This window comes from Ranitomeya imitator, chromosome 8, assembly GCF_032444005.1.
Source record: "Ranitomeya imitator isolate aRanImi1 chromosome 8, aRanImi1.pri, whole genome shotgun sequence".
Classification (NCBI taxonomy): Eukaryota; Metazoa; Chordata; class Amphibia; order Anura; family Dendrobatidae; genus Ranitomeya; species Ranitomeya imitator.
The window spans coordinates 20,286,930-20,308,368 of NC_091289.1; the positions used below are offsets into that span (position 1 = coordinate 20,286,930).

The 21,439-nt window shown below is 44.4% G+C and overlaps 1 protein-coding gene across 2 annotated transcripts in view; it reads left to right on the forward strand.

Moving 5' to 3' along the window:
* FRMD4B (FERM domain containing 4B) overlaps positions 1-21,439 on the forward strand; it is a 187,547-nt gene that overhangs the window by 139,298 nt on the left and 26,810 nt on the right. For both annotated transcript variants that reach the window (XM_069736520.1, XM_069736519.1), the window contains exons 8-11: positions 13,585-13,668; positions 13,997-14,062; positions 15,298-15,355; positions 16,789-16,875. In XM_069736520.1, coding sequence (XP_069592621.1) covers positions 13,585-13,668; positions 13,997-14,062; positions 15,298-15,355; positions 16,789-16,875 — 295 coding nt within the window. The remainder of the gene's footprint in view (positions 1-13,584; positions 13,669-13,996; positions 14,063-15,297; positions 15,356-16,788; positions 16,876-21,439) is intronic.

Sequence of the window (21,439 nt, forward strand, 5' to 3'; positions counted from 1 at the left end):
GCCACTATGCAGCAGATGGCGCTGTCCTGTTCGGACTCCATAAACTGTGTGCTTCCAGGCCACCGTAGCACCTGCAAACAGCTGATTAGTGGGGTGTCTGTATATGATAGGTCATCTGTATTCTAAAATTCTGAACAATCCCTTTAAGGAAACTAGCCAACCACCCATAAAATGTTTTATTTTTTTCCAAATTCCTTGCAAAGAATTAGAAAGAAAAATAGCGCCACTTTCTCCATAGGTAATGTCAGGTATTGCAACAAGCACCATCCAATTGCATATCACTGAGCTGCAGTTCCAGATCCATCCATTGGACAAGGGTGGCGCTGTTTCTAGATTTAAAAAAAAAAAAATACAGGTTTTTTTTCTAAAATACAAAAATACACTTTTTTTTTCTAAAATAGACAAATACACTTTTTTTCTGTTCATGTAGTGAAGTATTAAATCTCATTTCACAAGGGATTTAGACGCGGCTGTTTACGGTCAGGGTGCCATGCTCCTGGACCTCAGAACGTAGATCCCTGTTGTCATTCAGGGCGGATAAGGTCCTTGAATCCTGTGTAATCTACCGGGCAATAGTCAGCGAGTCACGATGTCCGGCCCGTCCGGGTCACAGCTGTAGGTGCTGTTCCGCTCCCTCCATGTCTATCAGCGATGTGTTTGTCTTGTGAGTCACCGTGTATTCTGGGTTCAGGCTGTAACTCTTTAAATATACTGTTTACTATGTGAACGCCGGCAGGAACTGCCTTAATTGATTACTTGAATCTGATCCAATAGATTTCAATGTGATCCAAGGACTGGGAGGAAGCAAAAAAATGCATTTCTGGAAGGGAGTGAAAAAAATCCAACCTGTCCAACCTCCCCCCCCCAAAAAAAAGGAGCATGTCTCCATATACACCCAATTACACCCTACTTTCCCCAATTTGTTTACCAGCAATGGTAATGCCATATGATCAATCACTACGGGACCCCAACCCTGTTTTCTATTTTCTGTCCTCATCCAACCCCTTTAAATGGGTTATCATTTCATGGCAAAAAGTCCCCAAAAAAGCTGTGTCAAAGTCATTTGCAATGTTTTGGGGAAAAAAATACTCTTTTCATCATTTTTTTGAACAAAATCGGTCTCCTTCCCCTGCTGGCAGCTGACAATGTAGTCCTTTCTTAGTTCAGATGCAGAAGGAGTCTTCTCAGCTACTGTATACTGGCTTTCATACACATTCATCACTCATTCATGCTCATCCATGCCCCCCTACTGTCCAGTTTTTGGTAGGATTGAATGTCTCCCAACCGTCCAGTATTTAGTGGGTCAGTAGCAGATTTGGCGGGGCTTGTCATGAGAGGTTCATGGCCTGTCTTGCTTACAACTCTATGACTTTAGGATGCAGTTAAATATAATGGTGGAGCAGGGAAGTTTAGCATTCTGCTCCATCATTTACCTGGGACATCTCCGACTTGGCACACAATAATGTTGCCACGTCACGGCTGCTGCGCCAGCACATGCACAACGCAGAGGACATTGCTCATCATGGGGCTTGGTGACTGGTTATTCGCCTTTGGGTTGGATTGTGGGATATATTTGGGCTTCATTCTGTGCGGAGGGACATTTTGGGGACATCTTACTGCAAGGGGGCCATAGAAGGTGCATTAAATTGTGTGGAAACACAAACGGGCTTTGGTATGGGCACTATTTCCATGGGTCGGGCTAGGCTGCGGTATGTGTCCCTCTTTTCTGACCTTTAGAGTTGGAACGTAAGGGATCGTCCAACCATACCTGTTAGTCTCACCAGTTGAGGTGGATCCTTTAATCTTGGGTGGGCACTCGGACCCCAGGCGTTGGTGCCACGTGGGAACTTGACATGACACACTCAGGAATCTCAGAAGCTGTAGAATGGATGAAGTGGATCCTAGCAAGGACGGAAGTGAGTAATGTAAAGTATTCACAGAAATTGGAAACATAAAAATCCAGCGTGGAGCTCAACAGAGGGCAGCAGACCCAAGGGAAGGAAGCAGAGCCTGAGATATCCAGGACAGGTGTGTACCAGAAACAGATCACAAAGTGGGTAGTTATCATACTAATTGCATTAATTTGGCATTCTTATGGTGTTTTATTGTGGATCCCAGCAAGGACGGAAGCGAGTAAAATACAGTCTGCACAGAAGGTGGACCACATAAAGGTCTAGAGACTCAATCCCAAGACACAGGTGCATGTCAATTTGCCTTAAATAGATGATGTAATTGATCCATGTCGGGCAATTTGCAGAACTCAACGTGGAGCACAACAGAGGGCAGGAGACCCAAGGGAAGGAAGCGGAGCCCAGGATATCCAGGACATGTGTGTACCAGAAACACATCACAAAATGGGCAGTTATCATATTAATTGCATAAAGTTGGCATTCTTATGGTGATTTGTGGGAGTTTCCAGACAGATATGAGATGGGGTTATGGGTACCGCGATTTGGGATGTTAGTATTGACATACGGTTCAACAGAGCGAGTTGTAAGGCGAGAGGAAAGTGACTGAGCACGTGCGTCCACCAGCACTCAGCTCATCAGGTGGACGCGCACATTGTTATACATTATAGACACCAGGTGGCGCCATACTAAGTAAAAGTCATAATAACTCTGTACTGGATCATTTTTTAGACGCCATGTAAAAGGCAAATAGCGTTCATTTTTTATTATCTACATGACGGCTATAATTCTTAACCATAATGAGACAAACCCTTTTAGTAATAAAATTCAGGCCGCCTGCATCCACCAGGATAAGGATTACATTTCAGACGGTGCAGCTCTTGTTGGTTTAGCTAATAGCACGGGAGTCTCCTTCATCCAGGCTGCCAAAAGAAGAAGCTTTTAATATCTCCGGAGCAGTACGACCTGTTAGGACAGATGCGGGCCCGGCGTTGCACAAACAGACCTGCACTTAAAAAACAAAATAAACACCATCCGTCTCCCAACGCTTATTTTTGGTGACCGAACACGACCCATACGCAGACGCAAGGGCAGACCTAACGCCTCCTTATTTGTGTTCGGTTCCATGTATCAAGAATTACGTAGGAAAATAATGTCGGATCACGTCAAATTGGAAACTTGTTTTTAAAGTTTGTCCTGCCCGAAGCTATTGTGACCTAAATTATTAATTGTGCGTCTCCACTTTAATCTACACACCTTACTCCTCCGCTATTAAGTGTCTGTGCAGGGGAATGGCACCGTCGCACGATGCTAGAGATCTAGGTGTTGGGGCGAAGTGCCAAGAAGCAAATCTCAGCGCAGAGTAAAGGAGTTGTAAAGCTTCGAGTATCCTTAAGGAAGTTCATGCAAAGAAACATGATGCAACTTTCTACTAAACTTTGTGTTTTCATCCATCAAAGGCGCCTCCTAGCACAGTGAAATAAATGCAAAACTACAGCAGCAACCGGGATAAAATACACAGGTACATAAACCTGCAATTTATTGTGATAGTGCTTTATTGTTCCGGGTTCAACAATGAGAAAGCTTCCGCCTCTTTCCTAATTTTTGTATAATATTTGCATGATCCAGACTGGGCTTTGAGTCCTGTTTTCCCTTTGTCCCGGTCTGGTCATGTCAAGTGTTACCCTTTCCCAGCCTCAGTCTGGGCTGAGATTGGCTATTGATCGCTGCTGCTTCCTGCAGGCGATGTCAGTTATAGGGTTTGCCTAGTGCTGCTGTAGCTGACTCTGATTGCTCTGATTTGTCCTGCTGCGTTTGCTGTCTGAACCCGTGTCTCTGTTTTCCCCTATTCCCGTCTTGACTCATTGTTTCCCTTTAGTGTGCTGACTCCCTGGTTTTGACTTGGCTTGTATCCTGACCTGCTTCTGTCTTTTGTCTTATCCGCTCCTGACCGTTACTGACTCCCTGACTTGTCTCTGACCTTGAGTTTGCTTATTCCTTTGGTACTGCGGTACAGTCTAGGAATGGCCCGGCTTGTTTGACTATTCTGCTGCCACCTGTGGTAGCCTCACTGCTCCACTGCTGGCCAGCTCTGTTCAGGTGCAGTCCTGCTTCCACTCTACTGCCATCTAGTGGAGCCTGCACCTACCTGCATTGCATGCTCGCTCATCTCTAGCTATGCTGTCCGCATAGATGATGTCATGGCCATAGACAAATCCACCATGAAAATGTATGAAGGGGTCATGCACGCAAGATTAATGTTGGCCAACAATGCTGATTTGGAATGGAAAGACCACCCAATTTAATATTTAATGGGGGTGACTAGACTTGACAGATGTTGGGGTAAGAAACTTTTGGGCTCTTGGATTTTAAGGACTTGACTCTTTTGAGCAAACAGCCATATTGACATTTGACAGCAGCTCACAACCCATGCATGCTCGGAGGACAAAAGCGTGCATGTGTATGGTGGTAGAGGCAGGAGAATTAGCTGTCAGCCGACAGCTATCTGTAATTTATGAAAGGCTTATGGCGGCAACATTCAACAACACAGGAGAGAGATATTTATACACCGTGTGTAAAAAATAAAAAGTCACATTCCAATCAGAGATCTTAAAATACTGAAGAAACATTAGTTCTTTGCCTAAATTCTCATTTTATTTGACATAAAATCTGGAAAAAACTAAAAAGCAACTACTGGTAACTTTAACTCCCTGAGGAATTTTAGGCATTTCATTTGTTTTGGAGTTATTTTGTGAGTCAGCTAATTGCCGGGATAGCTCGCTGTGAAAAGCTGCTGTTCTTCAAGTCTTTGAGGTAGAGATAAAATTAAAAGAAATCTAAAATATTGGAACATTTGGTCCCTTGTAGTAGGTAATTCTCTCCGAACGACCCTCTGAAGGGTTACGTTTGTTAGACTCACGGTCTGATCAGGAAACGTTAAATCATGTCACTCTCAACTGTAATAGTCACAGATTTTTTTGCCTTCATTTTTATATTATCTGATAAATTAGGATATACTTTTTTTTAAAGTTAAAATATTAAACAATATTGAATTGTAATGTCCTAAGGGCTCATGCAGACGTTCGTGTGAATCGGTCTGAGCATGGACCCCAATACATGAACATGAGCGTGACGGCCTCAAATAATTCCCGGTCAGTCTGTGCGTTGCGGTCCGTGATCGAACTCTGTTGCATGGGTATCTGCATAAGCCCTAAGAAATGCCCCAACACATTAGATAAAAGTCTGACAAACCCACCGATCTCATCCGAGTCGAATGACAATATGTATGGTGGCTTCCTGACTCTCCCTACGACAGATGATGTCGGAAGAGAGAACCCTCCGGTCTATTGGATTTCCAATGGCCGATCCTTTACTTCTGCTCACACGGAGAACACGGGAACGTTTGGTCAAGCGGAGTTTTCATGTACATGGGAAAATTGGAAGAGATAGCCGTCAGCCGATTGACTGTTTGGATGAAAGTCATCTAATGGATATAGGGGGCCTTACGATCAGTCCATGGCTAGTGTTCGGTTGAGCTAAGAGTTTTGGGTTTGGCCATCAGCCCTATGACGATCCAGTAGTCTATACGGTGGTGTAGATATACCCTACAGGTCCATATTACTTAAACCATATACCGAACAATGCCTCCATAATGGAGCATCACATTTTTCACCTCTACGGATTCATAAGGAACCTCCATGGGCACCCAGTTATAACTCACCCTCCTCGGTGGCATACAAGCCTTTGGTAAAACATAGGAAAGAGATGTTGATGTAAATTTACGCGAGGAGAAACCCCGAAGCTATCAAATATGAAAAGCTCCATGGTTTCTTTAGGAAAAGAGCCACTGTAATAACAGGCCAAGGCATGCACACAATGCCAGGGTCAACATAAAGGACTTGGTCTAATGTAGCTAAGCCACCTATTGTGAGGACAGGAAGAAGCTGGGAGCGAAGCAATAACAGTCTGTTTTGATGCTTTCCATCAGATTTCAAGTTGACCGTGAATAATGTTGGCTTGACTGGTGGTAAATCCCAGAACAAAAAAAAAAAAAGACCAGACATGATTTCGGGCTGGTTATCAAACACAGAGAAGGTGCAGTCAACCACAAATGATTGGAATCAGTAACGTAGACAAAGCCATCGAGTGTAGGACTCACAGATGAGAACCTTTTGCCAGTGATTCAGTTCAAGATCATTATTAAAATTGGCATCGTGTACATATCATTAAAAGTGATAATGGGGAACGAGTGCCTTCTACTGAATAGCACCACCTGAGACCAGGTAAGTGATCTGGCAAACAATGAAGTACAACCCCTTATAATTTGCAAGTAGTAGCTAGATCAGTAGTATATTTGCTATAATAGCTGTATCAAAGCTACACCCCCCCAGAAGAAGTTGGCGGTGAAACGCGCGTCGGGGTGAGGGGATGCCAAACATATTCTCGTGGCCACCTGCTAACTGGTAATATACCTTAATTTTTTCTCCTTGTCTTGTATTTATTGGTTAGCTTTGTTAAAGCTATTATAGCAAATACAGTATTGATCTAGCTACCGCGTGCAAATTATAAGGAGTTATACTTCATTGATTGCCAGATCGCTTACCTGGTCTCAGGTGGTGCTATGTTAGTGAGGTACTACTACTTATTGAGCATTACACTTCGGGACATATTTATCTTTCTACTACATAGAGGGAGTTATTATACATGTATTTGTGCATGTATATGCGCTATTTTGTGTATTTTGACTTTCCTCACTTATGCTTGGTGTCCCTTTACAACATTTTGCTGTTTTTTAAAATTATATTTTGAATAAAACTTTATTTTAACTATACCTGCTTGGGATATCTTCCCAATACCCAGCATGTACAATATGTGTGGGGTTTTCTGTTGTTGCACCCTTATATAGTTGTCAACCAACATAACCCTAACAACATGCGCAGCCAAGTCTGCACGTGTTCAGTGCGGAGAGGGAATAAGTCAATTTCGAGAAACCTCTCTATAAGAACCAAGGACTGGGCATGTTGAAAAAAATAACAGTCCAATGCTGATGTGCTTTACACCCCTCCTTCATATCTGTGCATGAAGATATTGCAGTTTGAGACTTCGTCATGGTCTGGGTCTCAGGACCATAAAAAACCTGGGTGGAAACGCTCGTCCACATTGGTGAAACATCCTGTAAGCTGCGATTCCTTTGGGTCCTTTTATACATCCGTTTTCAAGGAGGTTGAAAATGTTGCAGTCATCTGTAAAGGGATATCACAGACCATATCTGACATAAGCTTTTGGTTTATTGATGAACTTCTATTACGAGATCATAAGCAAGTGTTTCCACTCTCCGACAACCTAAACATTGCGCATTGTGTTCTTTAGTGTTAGAAGACGTTCTGATTTCTGTACCGCCTTGGATTTGTTTGAGAGGTGTAGCCTCTGTGTATTCTACTAATATTTACTCATCCTCAGGTTTCAGCATGTCCCATTTTTGCCACATGGCCTCAGTGTGCAGAGTAGTAGCGGAGTGGAGAACACATCTCATTACTAAGACAGGTCTTTATTGTACCTTTGCGTGAAGCCCGTAATGATGACCATATACCATGGCAATATCAACTTTTATGCATCACAGTGTTGGTCTCCAACGTGGGGTCTTCAGCTGTTGCGAAACTACAGTTCTGAGCTTATCCTGGCTCACCTGGTGTTTAATTTGCCCCCTGGTTCCTTGTCTACTTTTCCAAACTCCTATTATCTTGAGTGGTTGTAATCATATTTGCTGAAACAGGAGGAGTCATTCTGGGGAGGCAAACATCTCCAGATAAGGAGAGTATTAAAGTGTCTCGATGAGAGTCTTGGAGATACAATATCTGCAATATCTTCTTTGTCATCAGACTACGATTTGTCTGCCTTTTTGTCAACATAAGCTTGTGGCAAGAAGTCTGGTTGACCATGTGCCATAAAAAATGCCCATGAATGAATTCTGATCTAAACGCCTCTATACACATTAGACTAAAGTCGTATGAACATTCCGATATCGGCGTTATGGTCTACAATATAATGATTATTGAGCTTTTTGACTTCTCATCGATGTTGGAGGAAAGAGGACAATTGGAATTTCAAAGAACAATCCTTTTTTAAGCAGCAAAATTTGATTTTGTCAAAGGAGTCTGGCAGCTACTCTTTAATAGGGAGCAAAGGGGTTTGTTCATGTTGAGGAGAGAGTCGGGAGAGATAGCTGTCGGCTAAACAGTCATCCGGTCAACAGCTCTTACCCCCGTTTATTCACATGCGTGCTCATTATGACAGAGCATGCTATTGGGCTTCTACCAGACATCTCTAGCTGCAGCTTATCTCTCTCATGAACAAATCCAATATCCCCAGGTCTTCTATTTCCCAACATTTGCCGTCGTTATGATAAACATCAGTTGGTCAGGTTGTGAAATCGTCAGGTTCAGTTGCCATTCATCTAATGAGTACAGTCGTCCTAAGACCAGAATGCTATTATGGAAAGGGCAAAATTTACCAACAGCCTAATGTTGAAGCCCGGAGGCCTTCCTTTCCCATCTCCTGTTGAGCAGCAGAAGAAAAGTTATGACCTGTGGGTTCCAAGGCACATTACAAAAATTATCAGCCAGTGCTACTCATAAAATTGCACCAAAAGTTCCCGATACAGATCATGTATTATGAAAAGCTCTTTCATGGGCAATCAAATCTGAAATAGAGACTGGACTACCTTGACCTTAGCAGGGGAAGCTAAGACTAGGGATAACTGACTAGTTCTATAAAGCGGGTTCATTCTCTGCCTTACTTGCACTGTGAACTCTGGTGGACCTGTTGGGTCCACCAGATGATTCTCCAGTTTCTGGTGGGCCAATCCCTCCCTTTCTCTTATCAATTTTGCACTTTTGTACAACGCGCTTCCATAGAAGATTGCATGTGAAACCTTTTGGGAAAAAGGAACACCTTGTTGGGGCCAACACAAGATGTTGTATGTCATCCCGTGTCTCCTGCACCACACCTGGTGCTTTCATTGGTGACGTGTATTCTGATGACTTCCTCTAGAAGCTGAGAATCTGAATCTGGGGATAATCGACTAGTTGTATAAAATGGTTGCATGCCCCATTTGCTTGCACTGTGAACTCTTCTGGATCTCACGGGACCTGTTGGGTCTTCCAGAGGATCCTCCAGTTTCTGGTGGGCCAATCTCCCGCTTTATCTTATAAACTTTGCCCCTTTTTTGCAACTCTCTTCCATAGAAGATTGCATGTGAAGCTTTTGTTAAAAATAAAAAGCTTTTTGGGGGCAGACACAGGATGTCTTATGTCAGCCTGTGTCTCCTGCACCATAGAAGGTGCTTTTATTGGTGGCCTGTATTCTGATGACCTCCTCGCAGATTCATAAAAAGGCATCAGCCAGTTAGTTGAGAATTTCCCTGGAGCCAAAAAATAACAGCGCGGTCATACAATACCTAAATCAGATCATAAATCACAGCTCAAGGAACATGTTAAGTTGATAACTGGTGCAGAATCCGGAAAGGCAGGATTGGTGGCCCGGGTGACAAATGCTTCTTAATATGAGCTGTTCTGTGGTGTCAGCACATGCCTTCCCAGCAGGGAGCGTTGTTCTGGTGACTGCCCGGCTGATTAGTCTGACTTCTGTATGGACAGGATAAACATAATAAAACACATGTCAAAAATAGCACCAGAAGCCCCCTGACAATGGCCACTCTTGTCTATCCCCTTGGAACATGTGTTGAACGTTTGCCACCGCTATAGGGACTCACAGCAGAATAAACACAGCCCCTGTCTCCTTCCAGAAATCTCTATTGGTACAGCAGAAAATGCAAATCGACTTCCTAATAATTGTCATTCTTCATTGACATTCAGTAAATATGTTTTTTGGGTGAATTCCTAGTCATATATTAAGCATACAGCTGCCATAAAAAGTAGAGAATTAAAAATTACACCGCAAAAAAAAAGGCACAAAAAAGTTAACCGGTAAATTTAACTTTTTATTTTCTTAGAACTTTGTAAAAGTTTATGGGAAAGCTGATTGGCTACCAACATGATGGATAAAGTCAATAGAGGCATTTAAAACAATGTGTTTTAGTTTTTATTGTGCATTAATGGAATCTTTTTAGGTCTGTGGCATTTTAACTCATATATATATATTTATTTTTTTAATCCAAATATGCACCGGGTATAAGTTTTCTTTCTAGTACTTAAAAAATGCCAAGAAAAGCACATAAATCATGACAATCAATATAAAGAAAACACTAAAAATGTCCCTTGAAAAAAAATTTTTAAATTTGTTTTTCTGGTATTTTAAAATGGTAAAAAATTAGACTGTGCAAAGTGGCCTTTACAAGGATTTTCCAGTTTTACTCCTAGTTCCTTGGTGCCCTCCTGGTTTTGACGTTTCGCCTTGGCAACGATCCATGGCAGCCAATCTTTGCCCATAACGGTGAGGGTCACGTGTCCCCAGATTCGTCATCATGAATGATATCCATTTTGCAGTGGTCCCAATTTTCGCAGAATCCTCTTGCAAATTTGGCCTCCTAAAAGGTGATAGTTTACGTTACTTTACATTTTTGAACATTTTAGGCCAGCGTTACAGGACGAAAAACCAGGCAGGGCACCATCAGTGCAGAACGGAGGATGGATTGGATATGTATTTCCCCCAAAATGCCGGAAAACGCCTTTAATTTTGCTATTCTTTCAATAAATGGGTAGCAGAGATGATTTGTCAAATTTTGAATTAATACCTCTTCCAAATTATTACATTGTGAATAAATTTGGAAGGAAAGTAATATTTAAAATTTGTGGGTTTTCAGTCTGACTTGTTTTAGCTTTCGGTCAGGCCATGTTTAGTGATCGGAGGAGATTTATTAGACTCGCTATCATTGCAGGACCACCGTCTTTTACATTCTTGAAATTCCAGAATTGAAGCGCTGATTTACAAAACTATTATTAATGATCAGATTCTACTCTACTGAAATAAACCATTTTTTTTCCCGACCGATGCACGTGTGGATGATGAGCCCCGTTGCGTGTTTCCTCCAACTCAAAAAAATTTCCATCGTTAGACGAGATTTATATATTACCCGCATGTTGACAGAACGAAAAAAGCTTTTTTTTCCTCAATGTGTTGAAAGGAACCTCTGCGAATGACTAAACTACTAAACAGGAAGGTTTTTAAGAAAATCTGAGGAAATTCACCCTAACTTCTCACCTGATAGACCACACTGTTGATGCCTATGACCTTGATCCAAAAGTGATTTCCTCATCGAAAGGCGTCTGTAGAACAACCAAACTTCTCCTGGCCCTGCTCGGAAATTTTTTGTAAGGGACAGTTTGCCTAAAAACATTGGATCAGAGATCTTTAGGCAGTTCCAAAAGAGAGCGAGTACTTTATAGAGGCCTTTCATTACCTTAATCCGATGTGCTCACCAGAGCTAAAATAATGGTTGGGGGGCACTTTCTGCCTTTGAGACTAAAGTTACTGTCACACTAGACGATATCGCTAGCGATCCGTGACGTTGCAGCGTCCTCGCTAGCGATATCGTCCAGTGTGACAGGCAGCAGCGATCAGGCCCCTGCTGGGAGATCGCTGGTCGGGGAAGAAAGTCCAGAACTTTATTTCGTCGCTGGACTCCCCGTAGACATCGCTGAATCGGCGTGTGTGACACCGATTCAGCGATGTCTTTGCTGGTAAACAGGGTAAACATCGGGTTACTAAGCGCAGGGCCGCGCTTAGTAACCCGATGTTTACCCTGGTTACCATCCTAAAAGTAAAAAAAAACAAACAGTACATACTTACCTACAGCCGTCTGTCCTTCAGCGCTGTGCTCTGCTCTCCTCCTGCTCTGGCTGTGAGCGTCGGTCAGCCGGAAAGCAGAGCGGTGACGTCACCGCTCTGCTTTCCGGCTGCCCGGCGCTCACAGCCAGACCAGAGAAGCAGAGCGCCGAGGACAGACAGCGGTAGGTAAGTATGTAGCGTTTGTTTTTTTACTTTTTAGGATGGTAACCAGGGTAAACATCGGGTTACTAAGCGCGGCCCTGCGCTTAGTTACCCGATGTTTACCCTGGTTACCGGGGACCTCGGGATCGTTGGTCGCTGGAGAGCTGTCTGTGTGACAGCTCTCCAGCGACCAAACAGCGACGCTGCAGCGATCCGGATCGTTGTCGGTATCGCTGCAGCGTCGCTATGTGTGACGGTACCTTAAGGCTACTTTCACACTTGTGTTTTTTGGTTTCCGTCAACGTGCAGTGAAATGACGTATCGACGGACGTCATGAAAATAGCGAAAAACGTGTGCGACGGATCCTGTGAAATGACGGATGCGTCATTCGGATTTGTCAAGGGGAAAATTTCCAGAATTCAAATGTCTCGGGACGAGATAGAGAGAGGGAGAGGGAGGGAGAGAAAGAGAGACTTTTTCCCCGGACTTGAAAATCCTTCTGGGCATGCTCACAAGGGAAAAACTGGATCCGTCGCTGGATTCCAGTGTGTGACGGTCAGCGACGGATCTGGAGTCCATAGGCCTCCATTGTAGCCGATGACGGGCAGCGCAGGATGCATTGCTGACCGATTTTCCGACGTGCACAAAAAAGTTACAATGAACTTTTTCTCTGCACGACGGACTCTATTTTACGACGGATCCAGTGCACGACGGATGAAACGGATGGCCATCCGTCACAATCCGTCGCTAATACAAGTCTATGGGAAAATGCAGGATCCTGCAAATTTTTTCTCAAAAATCGACGGATTGTGACGGATCTGAAAAGACGGAAGTGTGAAAGAGGCCTAAGACCATACCTGAACTTCTATCGTAGTCACATGTAGAAGAGGTGTTCGTATCTACTGAAGTATAAGGCTGCTGTGGTAAGTGAGGAGAGCAACATGTTTGCGTTGGCCATTTCGTGTCGACTGAATAGGATCACCAAACGGTCATCGTGGAGGCCAAGGTGGTGGATTTCACGTGGCTAGTTTCTTTAGGAGAGCACAGTGTGTATCACAGTGAGTGGTAGTATTATATTTAGGGGGCCTAGTGTAAGGATGTCCTGGGCTTTGGTCTGTAAAATCGGCATATACTGCCAAAGGCGCATGGCCTATAACCGAGCTACATGTTACTGATCTGATATTAGCGAGTTTGACTCATGTATGGAGTCTCACGTGTATGGAGACCTATAGCCTACAAATAATCCATTAATATTGACTTTTTTTAGCAAAGGCAATGAATGACCAATATGGTTCCCATAGCCGTTCCAAGGAGGTTGACACTCAATTTTCCAATAATCTGCCTAGTTGTGCTGAAATGCATTGCACATGATTCGAAGAAAGCGCAGTGACAAGCGTCATGGAAGCTTACATGCTAGGCTTACTATACGTCACCCAGTTTGAGCAGATTAAGTGGCTAAATAGAAAATTTTTGCACAATTTTGAGATTTTATTTGTTATGGTTTTACCATTTTGCTTTCTTAAAGTCCGATCCTGCTTTGCTCTGCAGTCTGAAGCTTCCACAGTCAGAGGTGTACATAACCTAATTTTATTGTGTCGCTGTCACTTGAGATCAGTCCACCTTGAAATTTGAGTGAAAATGAACAATGCTCCTCGGTGATTAGTAATTCATCCCCTACCAGGAAAAACAAACAATAGTTTCACTTTTCTTCTTCTTTGTTCTGCTCTAGTGATGAAAATGCACGAAAAGATCTGAAGATTCTGCCGGCGCTGCCCACCAGAACGCTACACGAACACCCGTCCATTACCTACTGGTATGTACACGAGCTGCACGACTATGTAACCCGTACCGGAACATTCCTCGATACTAGTAGCCGGCCACATGTGGTTGGAGCTTCTTACCAATGAAGCACATTGGATTGCAGGAGTATTTGCTGCATGGACAGTCACTCAGTAACCAGGGCTGAAGCTGAAGGAGATGCACGTGGCCTTGGCTCCAAAGGCTCCTCTGCCACATAAAACCGTTTTGTAAATGCCACATGGTTGACAATGTGCTAAAATGCACAAATATAGCAGTGAAGGAGGAAGAAGTCAACCTCGACTGTCTTGTAATGCAAATTTTATTGTTTTTTTCACGTCTAGTGAGGATCGAGTCATCGAACATTGCAAGAAGCTAAAAGGTGTCACCAGAGGACAAGCCATAGTCCGGTAAGATGCGCATGTGAATGAGGTGCATGGTGTCCTCCTCTGTTCTCTGATAACGCAAGGGATCCTTCTTTGATATCCGTAGTATGGCTTGTAGATGGATATTGGTGCAATACATTGGGCAGCAAATTTGCCAAAACTCCAGAAACATGAGAGAGCACACCCTGACTGATGGAGGATTTGGCAAATCTCTCGCATGCACACCAAATTCTTCTAGAAACGCTTCCAGGAAGCAACACTTCCAGGAGAGTTCTTCCATGGAGGGGTCTGGAAGAGGCTTGGTCATGGTGTTAAATTCTCGGCACTTCATATGATCCCCTCTTGGAAGACCCTGTCTAAATGTTGACAAATTATTTTGGGGGTCTATGTATGGGCAGGAGGAAACAAATTGGTACCGTGGCAAAAGGTGCCACCACATTTATGTAAATCCAACGTGTATTGGGTAAAGTTGAGCAAAAAGATCCTGGTCTGGTGGTCACACTGGAAGTCTGGGGCTACCGGGCCAGAGCACCATGAGCCTCCTCCTACCTGGAGCCCCATAATGTTATTAGGCACAATATCGCGCTGGACCTACTAATCAGAAGAGTTGCTGGGGATGCCGCAGGATGGAGATGGTTCGCAAGGTTCTGATGTGACCGCTTGACCAGGGTCCTGCAAATCTTTTTGCTCAATGCTAGTACTGGATTAACTTAGACTACAATATTAACCCTTTGGTTAAAGCGTTATTTCACTGGATACTTGATAACTTTATAACTCTGTGATCGGAAAGTGTCGATTGATTTGAACAAGGCATTTCAGAGTCCCATTCTTGGGTTCGGTCAAACCCACAACAGTCCCCAAGTTGTCTCCTATCCATAGGAGAGGCGATAATTTCAAATGTTGGAAATTATGCTTTACTTGTTTTCAGTAGTGGGAACCAGTGGGCATCCTCCCTGAAGAAAAACTTGGGGGGTAGTTGCCCACTAGTTCCATTTGCACCACCAGCTCATCCGCTGGTCAGCGCAGCACATGGACATCCAGAATGGCCCACTTTTCACTATTCTACGGGTCACTAACCTAATTGCGTGCAGTCTTTTACTTGGTATGATGTAGTTAATTGTCAGCTAGCCCAGTGAATATCGTAGGATGCCCGCAGTGTGTCGGCCGCTAAATGACCGTTGTGATGACAAAAATGCAATAAATGTCATCTTTAGTTCAATATTTTTCAACATTTTCTTTCTCTGTTCCCCCACCTGCAGGTACATGAAAATAGTGGAAGCTCTGCCCACATATGGTGTTCATTACTACAAAGTAAAGGTCAGTGACCGTTCCTCTATAAACACATCCATAAAATGGTTATTTTCATCTGCACAGACTTTATTACTAGGTCAAGACGGCCTTTAATAAAGTGGAAAGAATTGGCCGTGCGCTTCCAGTGTTTTGATCTTTTATGAAGATGTTCTCTATGAAACGCTGGACGTTTTTCTATTGCTTTCATTTCCTTTGTCTGCTGCTGCCTGGCATTGAGCTGCATCCCCTGGGCTACTTTACATGCTGGCTGGCTGTTGTTTCACTTAGCGTTTTTAACATCCTTTATGGATTTTTTTTTCTTTTACATAATCCTGGGAATGTTTTGTAGGCTAAAAGGCAAATAACACTAACTTATTAAAGGCCATTTGAACCTAAATTCCGAAAATTGTTTCTAAATTGCTCCAAAAGGGGTATCCATATCTCGGACATTTACGGCACAGTCACCTCTAGGACCAGCACCCATCTCGAAAACAGGGGTCCCTTGTCTTGCTGGTGCTATGAGCTTGGAGGGATCACATATACTATTTATTCATACTTGTTTGACTGCCCATAGGTTGTCATCTCTCTTTTTTTAAAGCGGAGGTGAGAGAATAGTCTGGAGACCACTATTTTTGAGTTGGATACAGGTCCCGATTGAAATCTATGGCATCTTTCTTGCAGGGCAGATGACTTAAAGGCGACTTGTCACTCGCCATAAATATGTAATTTTTTTTCGGCTGGTGTAAATGCTTCTGTTCTCTTGATTTCGGTGATGTTTTTCTCTTGTTCCTGCCCCTCTCCGTTTCTGAGATATGGCCCCTTCTTCCCTGTATATAAATCTAGTCTTGTTAACTAAGTGGGTGGGGTCATTAACTCTTATCTGTGGGCGTGTTCCTGAAGACCACGCCCAGTTTCTAACAAGACTCGCTTTACATACCGGGAAGAAGGGACCATATCTCAGGAAAGGAAAGACGTGAGAAAAAAAGAAAAACAGTGACCGATTGTCCTTTTTATTAACTATATCTATGACTAAGAGTCAGCTAGACTCGAAACGCGTCAGTGTATTTTTTTTATGCCCATGCTACTATTTTAATAAAGTCATAATAAAATATCTTTGCTTTTATTTCACTTTGCTGGATTGAAAAACCTATTTTTAACTATTTTGCCAACTATTGCTCATATAGAGGAGAAAGGGGGCCCACCGGGAGATTTACCTGTTGTCCCGTTGGCCAGTCCATGTCTGCTCCTGTCTATGGGCGAGACGCCAAGATGACTGCCAGCCAAACGATCTTAAATCCACCATACCAATCAGATGGTTGTTGGCCATCAGTGCGAGTTGGTGCCCCAGTTATTGTTCTGTGTCTCATAATTTACCATATAAGTCAATTGTAGGAATTGTAGGATTGACATTATTCCTAGTTTGGAACACTTTGATCAAACTCTTTTCCCAATCTTTCCAGGACAAGCAAGGAATCCCCTGGTGGCTGGGAATAAGCTACAAGGGAATCGGACAATACGATATTCAAGACAAGATAAAGCCTAGAAAGGTTTGTCCTTTTACAACCTCTGATGTGACCCCTGACCTGTGACCCACCTACTTTCATAAAACTACAACTCTCATCATGCTCAGAGTTTTCCTTCTTCAGTTGCTGGAAAGCCACATTTTGGGAGCTCCCGGTATAAAATATTTCTTATGTTCTCTGTCACTTCTGCATTTAAAGGGGTTTTCCAGAAAATAGCGCCACCCCTTTGTCCGAAGGTTGCATGTGGTATTGCAGCTCGGCCGGATTAATTATAGTGGACAGGTGTGGTGTTGCAAAAATCCAATTTGTGAAACCTTGGTTCAGCAGTTTCATTGCATTCATACAATTTGCACATTTTTTTTTTATATTAGTATCACCTGTCTGTTCTCACGTCCCAAATTTAGTCCTAGAAGTCCACAGGATCGTTACCGGCAGAATAAAATGGCGTCACTTATTAAAGGTTATGGTGGTTTGATTCACGGGACATATGCAATTACCTATAATGAGTCACGTCTTTTGCATTGATGACATTTTTTTGCACGGGTTGTGATTTTTTCGAAAGGTAATATTTAAATGTTGGGCAATGCAAGGTTGCAGGAAAAACAGGTACAGGATGGTTGTTGTGTATACAAATGTATACATTACTGTTAATCTGATAATCCAGCATCAGTTTAACCTGTCGGGGGTTTACAGAGGTTGAATGTACTGATAGAAACAGCGCCACTCTTCCTCACAGGCTACATATGGTATTGCAGCTCAGTGAACGGGTGGATGAGATGCATCTCCAGGCTATGGACAAGAGAGGCGCTGTGCCTGATAGAAAGAAGCCATGGTTTATTTAAAGCCCTTTTGTCATATTGTGCATCTCAGTGTTGATTACTCTGAGCAGTGCTGCCGCGAGGGTGAGTTGAGTTGCCCCGGCTATGCAGAGAAAGGGTTAATAGGTGAATAAATTGGGGTCTAAAAAAGCAGATCTCACCAAACCCAACCTTGTCCGCTTAATTTCTCAGGCCGTGTTCACATTGTGTTTAGCGATCATCCGTAATCTGCAGGAAAGTAAGCGTTCAGTTTCCCTACAGCATCTCCACAGGGGAACTGAAGTATTACACCACATCCAGGGAGCAGGTCCTCCACAGGCCGTCGGGCTTTGTATGTGGCGTCTACTCTACTCAAACTCAGAGGACCACCCCTCTAATAACAAACCAATAGTAGCAAAAAGTAAACGAGTGGTTGTTTTGGATTTTTTGGCATATACAGGGTGGGCCATTTATATGGATACACCATTTATAAAGTTGGATCCAAAATGGCCAACTTCAAAATGGCCGCCGTGGTCACTACCCATCTTGAAAAGTTTCCCCCCTCCCATATATTAGTGGGCCACAAACAGGAAGTTGATTATTAACAACTATTCCCATTTTATTTAGGTGTATCCATTTAGGCCCATCCTGTACTTTTTTTTAACTTCCCCCTGAACAATAACTTACATATTGATAATATTGGTAATAATAGGATGGAGTCCAGTATGGCGGTATACAAAAGGGGCTTGGTTTTTGGTCACCCTGTATATGTATGACTGTATATAACTTGTGCTGATGTTTTTTCGCTGGCCCTGGAGAACATGGGACGGTGTACTGGCCCTGGAGAACATGGGGCTGTGTACCGGCCTGGAGAACATGGGGCTGTGTACCGGCCTTGGAGAACATGGGGCTGTGTACCGGCCTTGGAGAACATGGGGCTGTGTACCGACCCTGGAGAACATGGGACGGTGTACTGGCCCTGGAGAACATGGGGCTGTGTATCGACCCTGGAGAACATGGGGCTGTGTACCGGCCCTGGAGAACATGGGGCTGTGTACCGGGCTGGAGAACATGGGGCTGTGTACCGGCCTTGGAGAACATGGGGCTGTGTACCGGCCCTGGAGAACATGGGGCTGTGTACCGGCCCTGGAGAACATGGGGCTGTGTACCGGCCCTGGAGAACATGGGGCTGTGTACCGACCCTGGAGAACATGGAGCTGTGTACCGGCCTTGGAGAACATGGAGCTGTGTACCGGCCTTGGAGAACATGGGGCTGTGTACCGGCCTTGGAGAACATGGGGCTGTGTACCGGCCTGGAGAACATGGGGCTGTGTACCGGCCTGGAGAACATGGGGCTGTGTACCGGCCCTGGAGAACATGGGGCTGTGTACCAGCCCTGGAGAACATGGAGCTGTGTACCGACCCTGGAGAACATGGGGCCGTGTACCGGCCCTGGAGAACATGGGGCCGTGTACAGGCCCTGGAGAACATGGGGCTGTGTACCGGCCCTGGAGAACATAGGGCTGTGTGCCGGCCCTGGAGAACATGGGGCTGTGTACCGACCCTGGAGAACATGGGGCTGTGTACCGGCCCTGGAGAACATGGAGCTGTGTACCGGCCCTGGAGAACATGGGGCTGTGTACCGGCCCTGGAGAACATGGGGCTGTGTACCGGCCCTGGAGAACATGGAGCTGTGTACCGGCCCTGGAGAACATGGAGCTGTGTACCGGCCCTGGAGAACATGGGGCTGTGTACCGGCCCTGGAGAACATGGGGCTGTGTACCGGCCCTTTCATTCAGCCCAGAAACTTCTTCAGCACCTCTTCTTCTTTCCTCCACCTGCTCTATAAATATTTTCGGCTCCACTCCCCGGCTCTTCTGCTGGATTTACTTGGGCGGAGGCACCAGGAGAGACAAAAAAAATGTCAATGGGGAAAGCGGCCGCATCATTTGATTCATGACTTTCTCACGGTCCCATCCGGATAGTACGGCTGCTGAAACGGCCAGGTTCCTAATTGGTGGAAGATATTTTTTTAATGAAATGACACGGTTCAGGTTTTATTGGTATCGGGCAGTAAAATTAGACAGAAATAGCAGCGGTATGATTCCTAATTTGTGTCTGTGCATTCTTACTTATTACTATATTGGCTTTTGTTGGTGGGCGAGCTATTGTCCTCTGTTATCAGGCATTTCTGTTTATTGATTTGAGTGAATGTTGCCCCCTCTACTCCAAAACAATAACAATAGAGATAGATTTTGTTACTGACCATGAAGGGCCCCAAGTTTCATTCGTTTTCATAGTTGTTTTTTTCTAGTTTTTTTATTTTGAAAGCTCTTAAAAATGACTTTCATCACCCAAGTACAAAAAAAATGCAGCATGGCACATAAAAAAAAACATGGAGGATGTGGAGTATTGTAAGCCCTCTGCAAAAGATAGGGCCCCAAACACATACCTTTTCCCAAACAGCATGGGTCAAGCTGGTTTCACGCATCCAACATAGACAGTCTGAATACGGACCACAATATCTGGACGGGTCGCGAGTCTCTCAACCCGAACTCAACAGTTTCATTTGCTGATGAGGCTGATGTGTTTGGATCGGAAGATTCACGGTCGGGCCGGGCATCATGGTCTGTAGTCAGACTGTCAAAGGTGGATGTGTGAAACAGGACAAAGATGTAAGCGGATTCCTCTCCTTGAAACTTGAAGTGAGTCCACCCAACTTACACCTTGGGGTGCCACCCTAGTGTTCGCCGAGAGCCTATAGTCCAGGTCTGCTGCCATTAATGGGGTAACAGAAAGTAAAGAATCCTGATGGGTACATAAATCTTCCCCCAGACCGGCTCCAGCATGGACATCTCTTGTTCCATGTGTTTGGAGGCTGTTTAAGGAGATAATCAAACTTTTATGTTGGGCTAAGAGGATAATAGTGCGAGCAATTTACTGAAAGTCCTTGACTCTTGGACTATTCACCCCGCATTGTGAGGAATGGCTGGAAGTCACCATCTCCTGCAGTGTCTACTCCGTATTTTGAGGAATGGCTGAAAGTCATGGGTCTGAAAGTCACTGTCTCCTGGAGTGTCCACACTGCATTGTGAGGAATGGCTGGAAGTCGATGTCTCCTGGAGTGTTCACCTCACATTGTGAGTGATTGCTGGAAATCACTGTCTCCTGGACTGTCCACCTCACATTGTGAGTGATTGCTGGAAATCACTGTCTCCTGGACTGTCCACCTCACATTGTGAGTGATTGCTGGAAATCACTGTCTCCTGGACTGTCCACCTCACATTGTGAGGAATGGCTGGAAGTCACTGTCTCCTGGACTGTCCACCTCACATTGTGAGGAATGGCTGGAAGTCACTGTCTCCTGGAGTGTTCACCTCACATTGTGAGGAATGGCTGGAAATCACTGTCTCCTGGACTGTCCACCTCACATTGTGAGGAATGGCTGGAAATCACTGTCTCCTGGACTGTCCACCTCACATTGTGAGGAATGGCTGGAAGTCACTGTCTCCTGGAGTGTTCACCTCACATTGTGAGTGATTGCTGGAAATCACTGTCTCCTGGACTGTCCACCTCACATTGTGAGGAATGGCTGGAAATCACTGTCTCCTCTACTGTCCACCTCACATTGTGAGGAATGGCTGGAAGTCACTGTCTCCTGGACTGTCCAACCTCACATTGTGAGGAATGGCTGGAAGTCACTGTCTCCAGGAGTGTCCACCTCACATTGTGAGGAATGGCTGGAAGTCACTGTCTCCTGGAGTGTTCACCTCACATTGTGAGGAATGGCT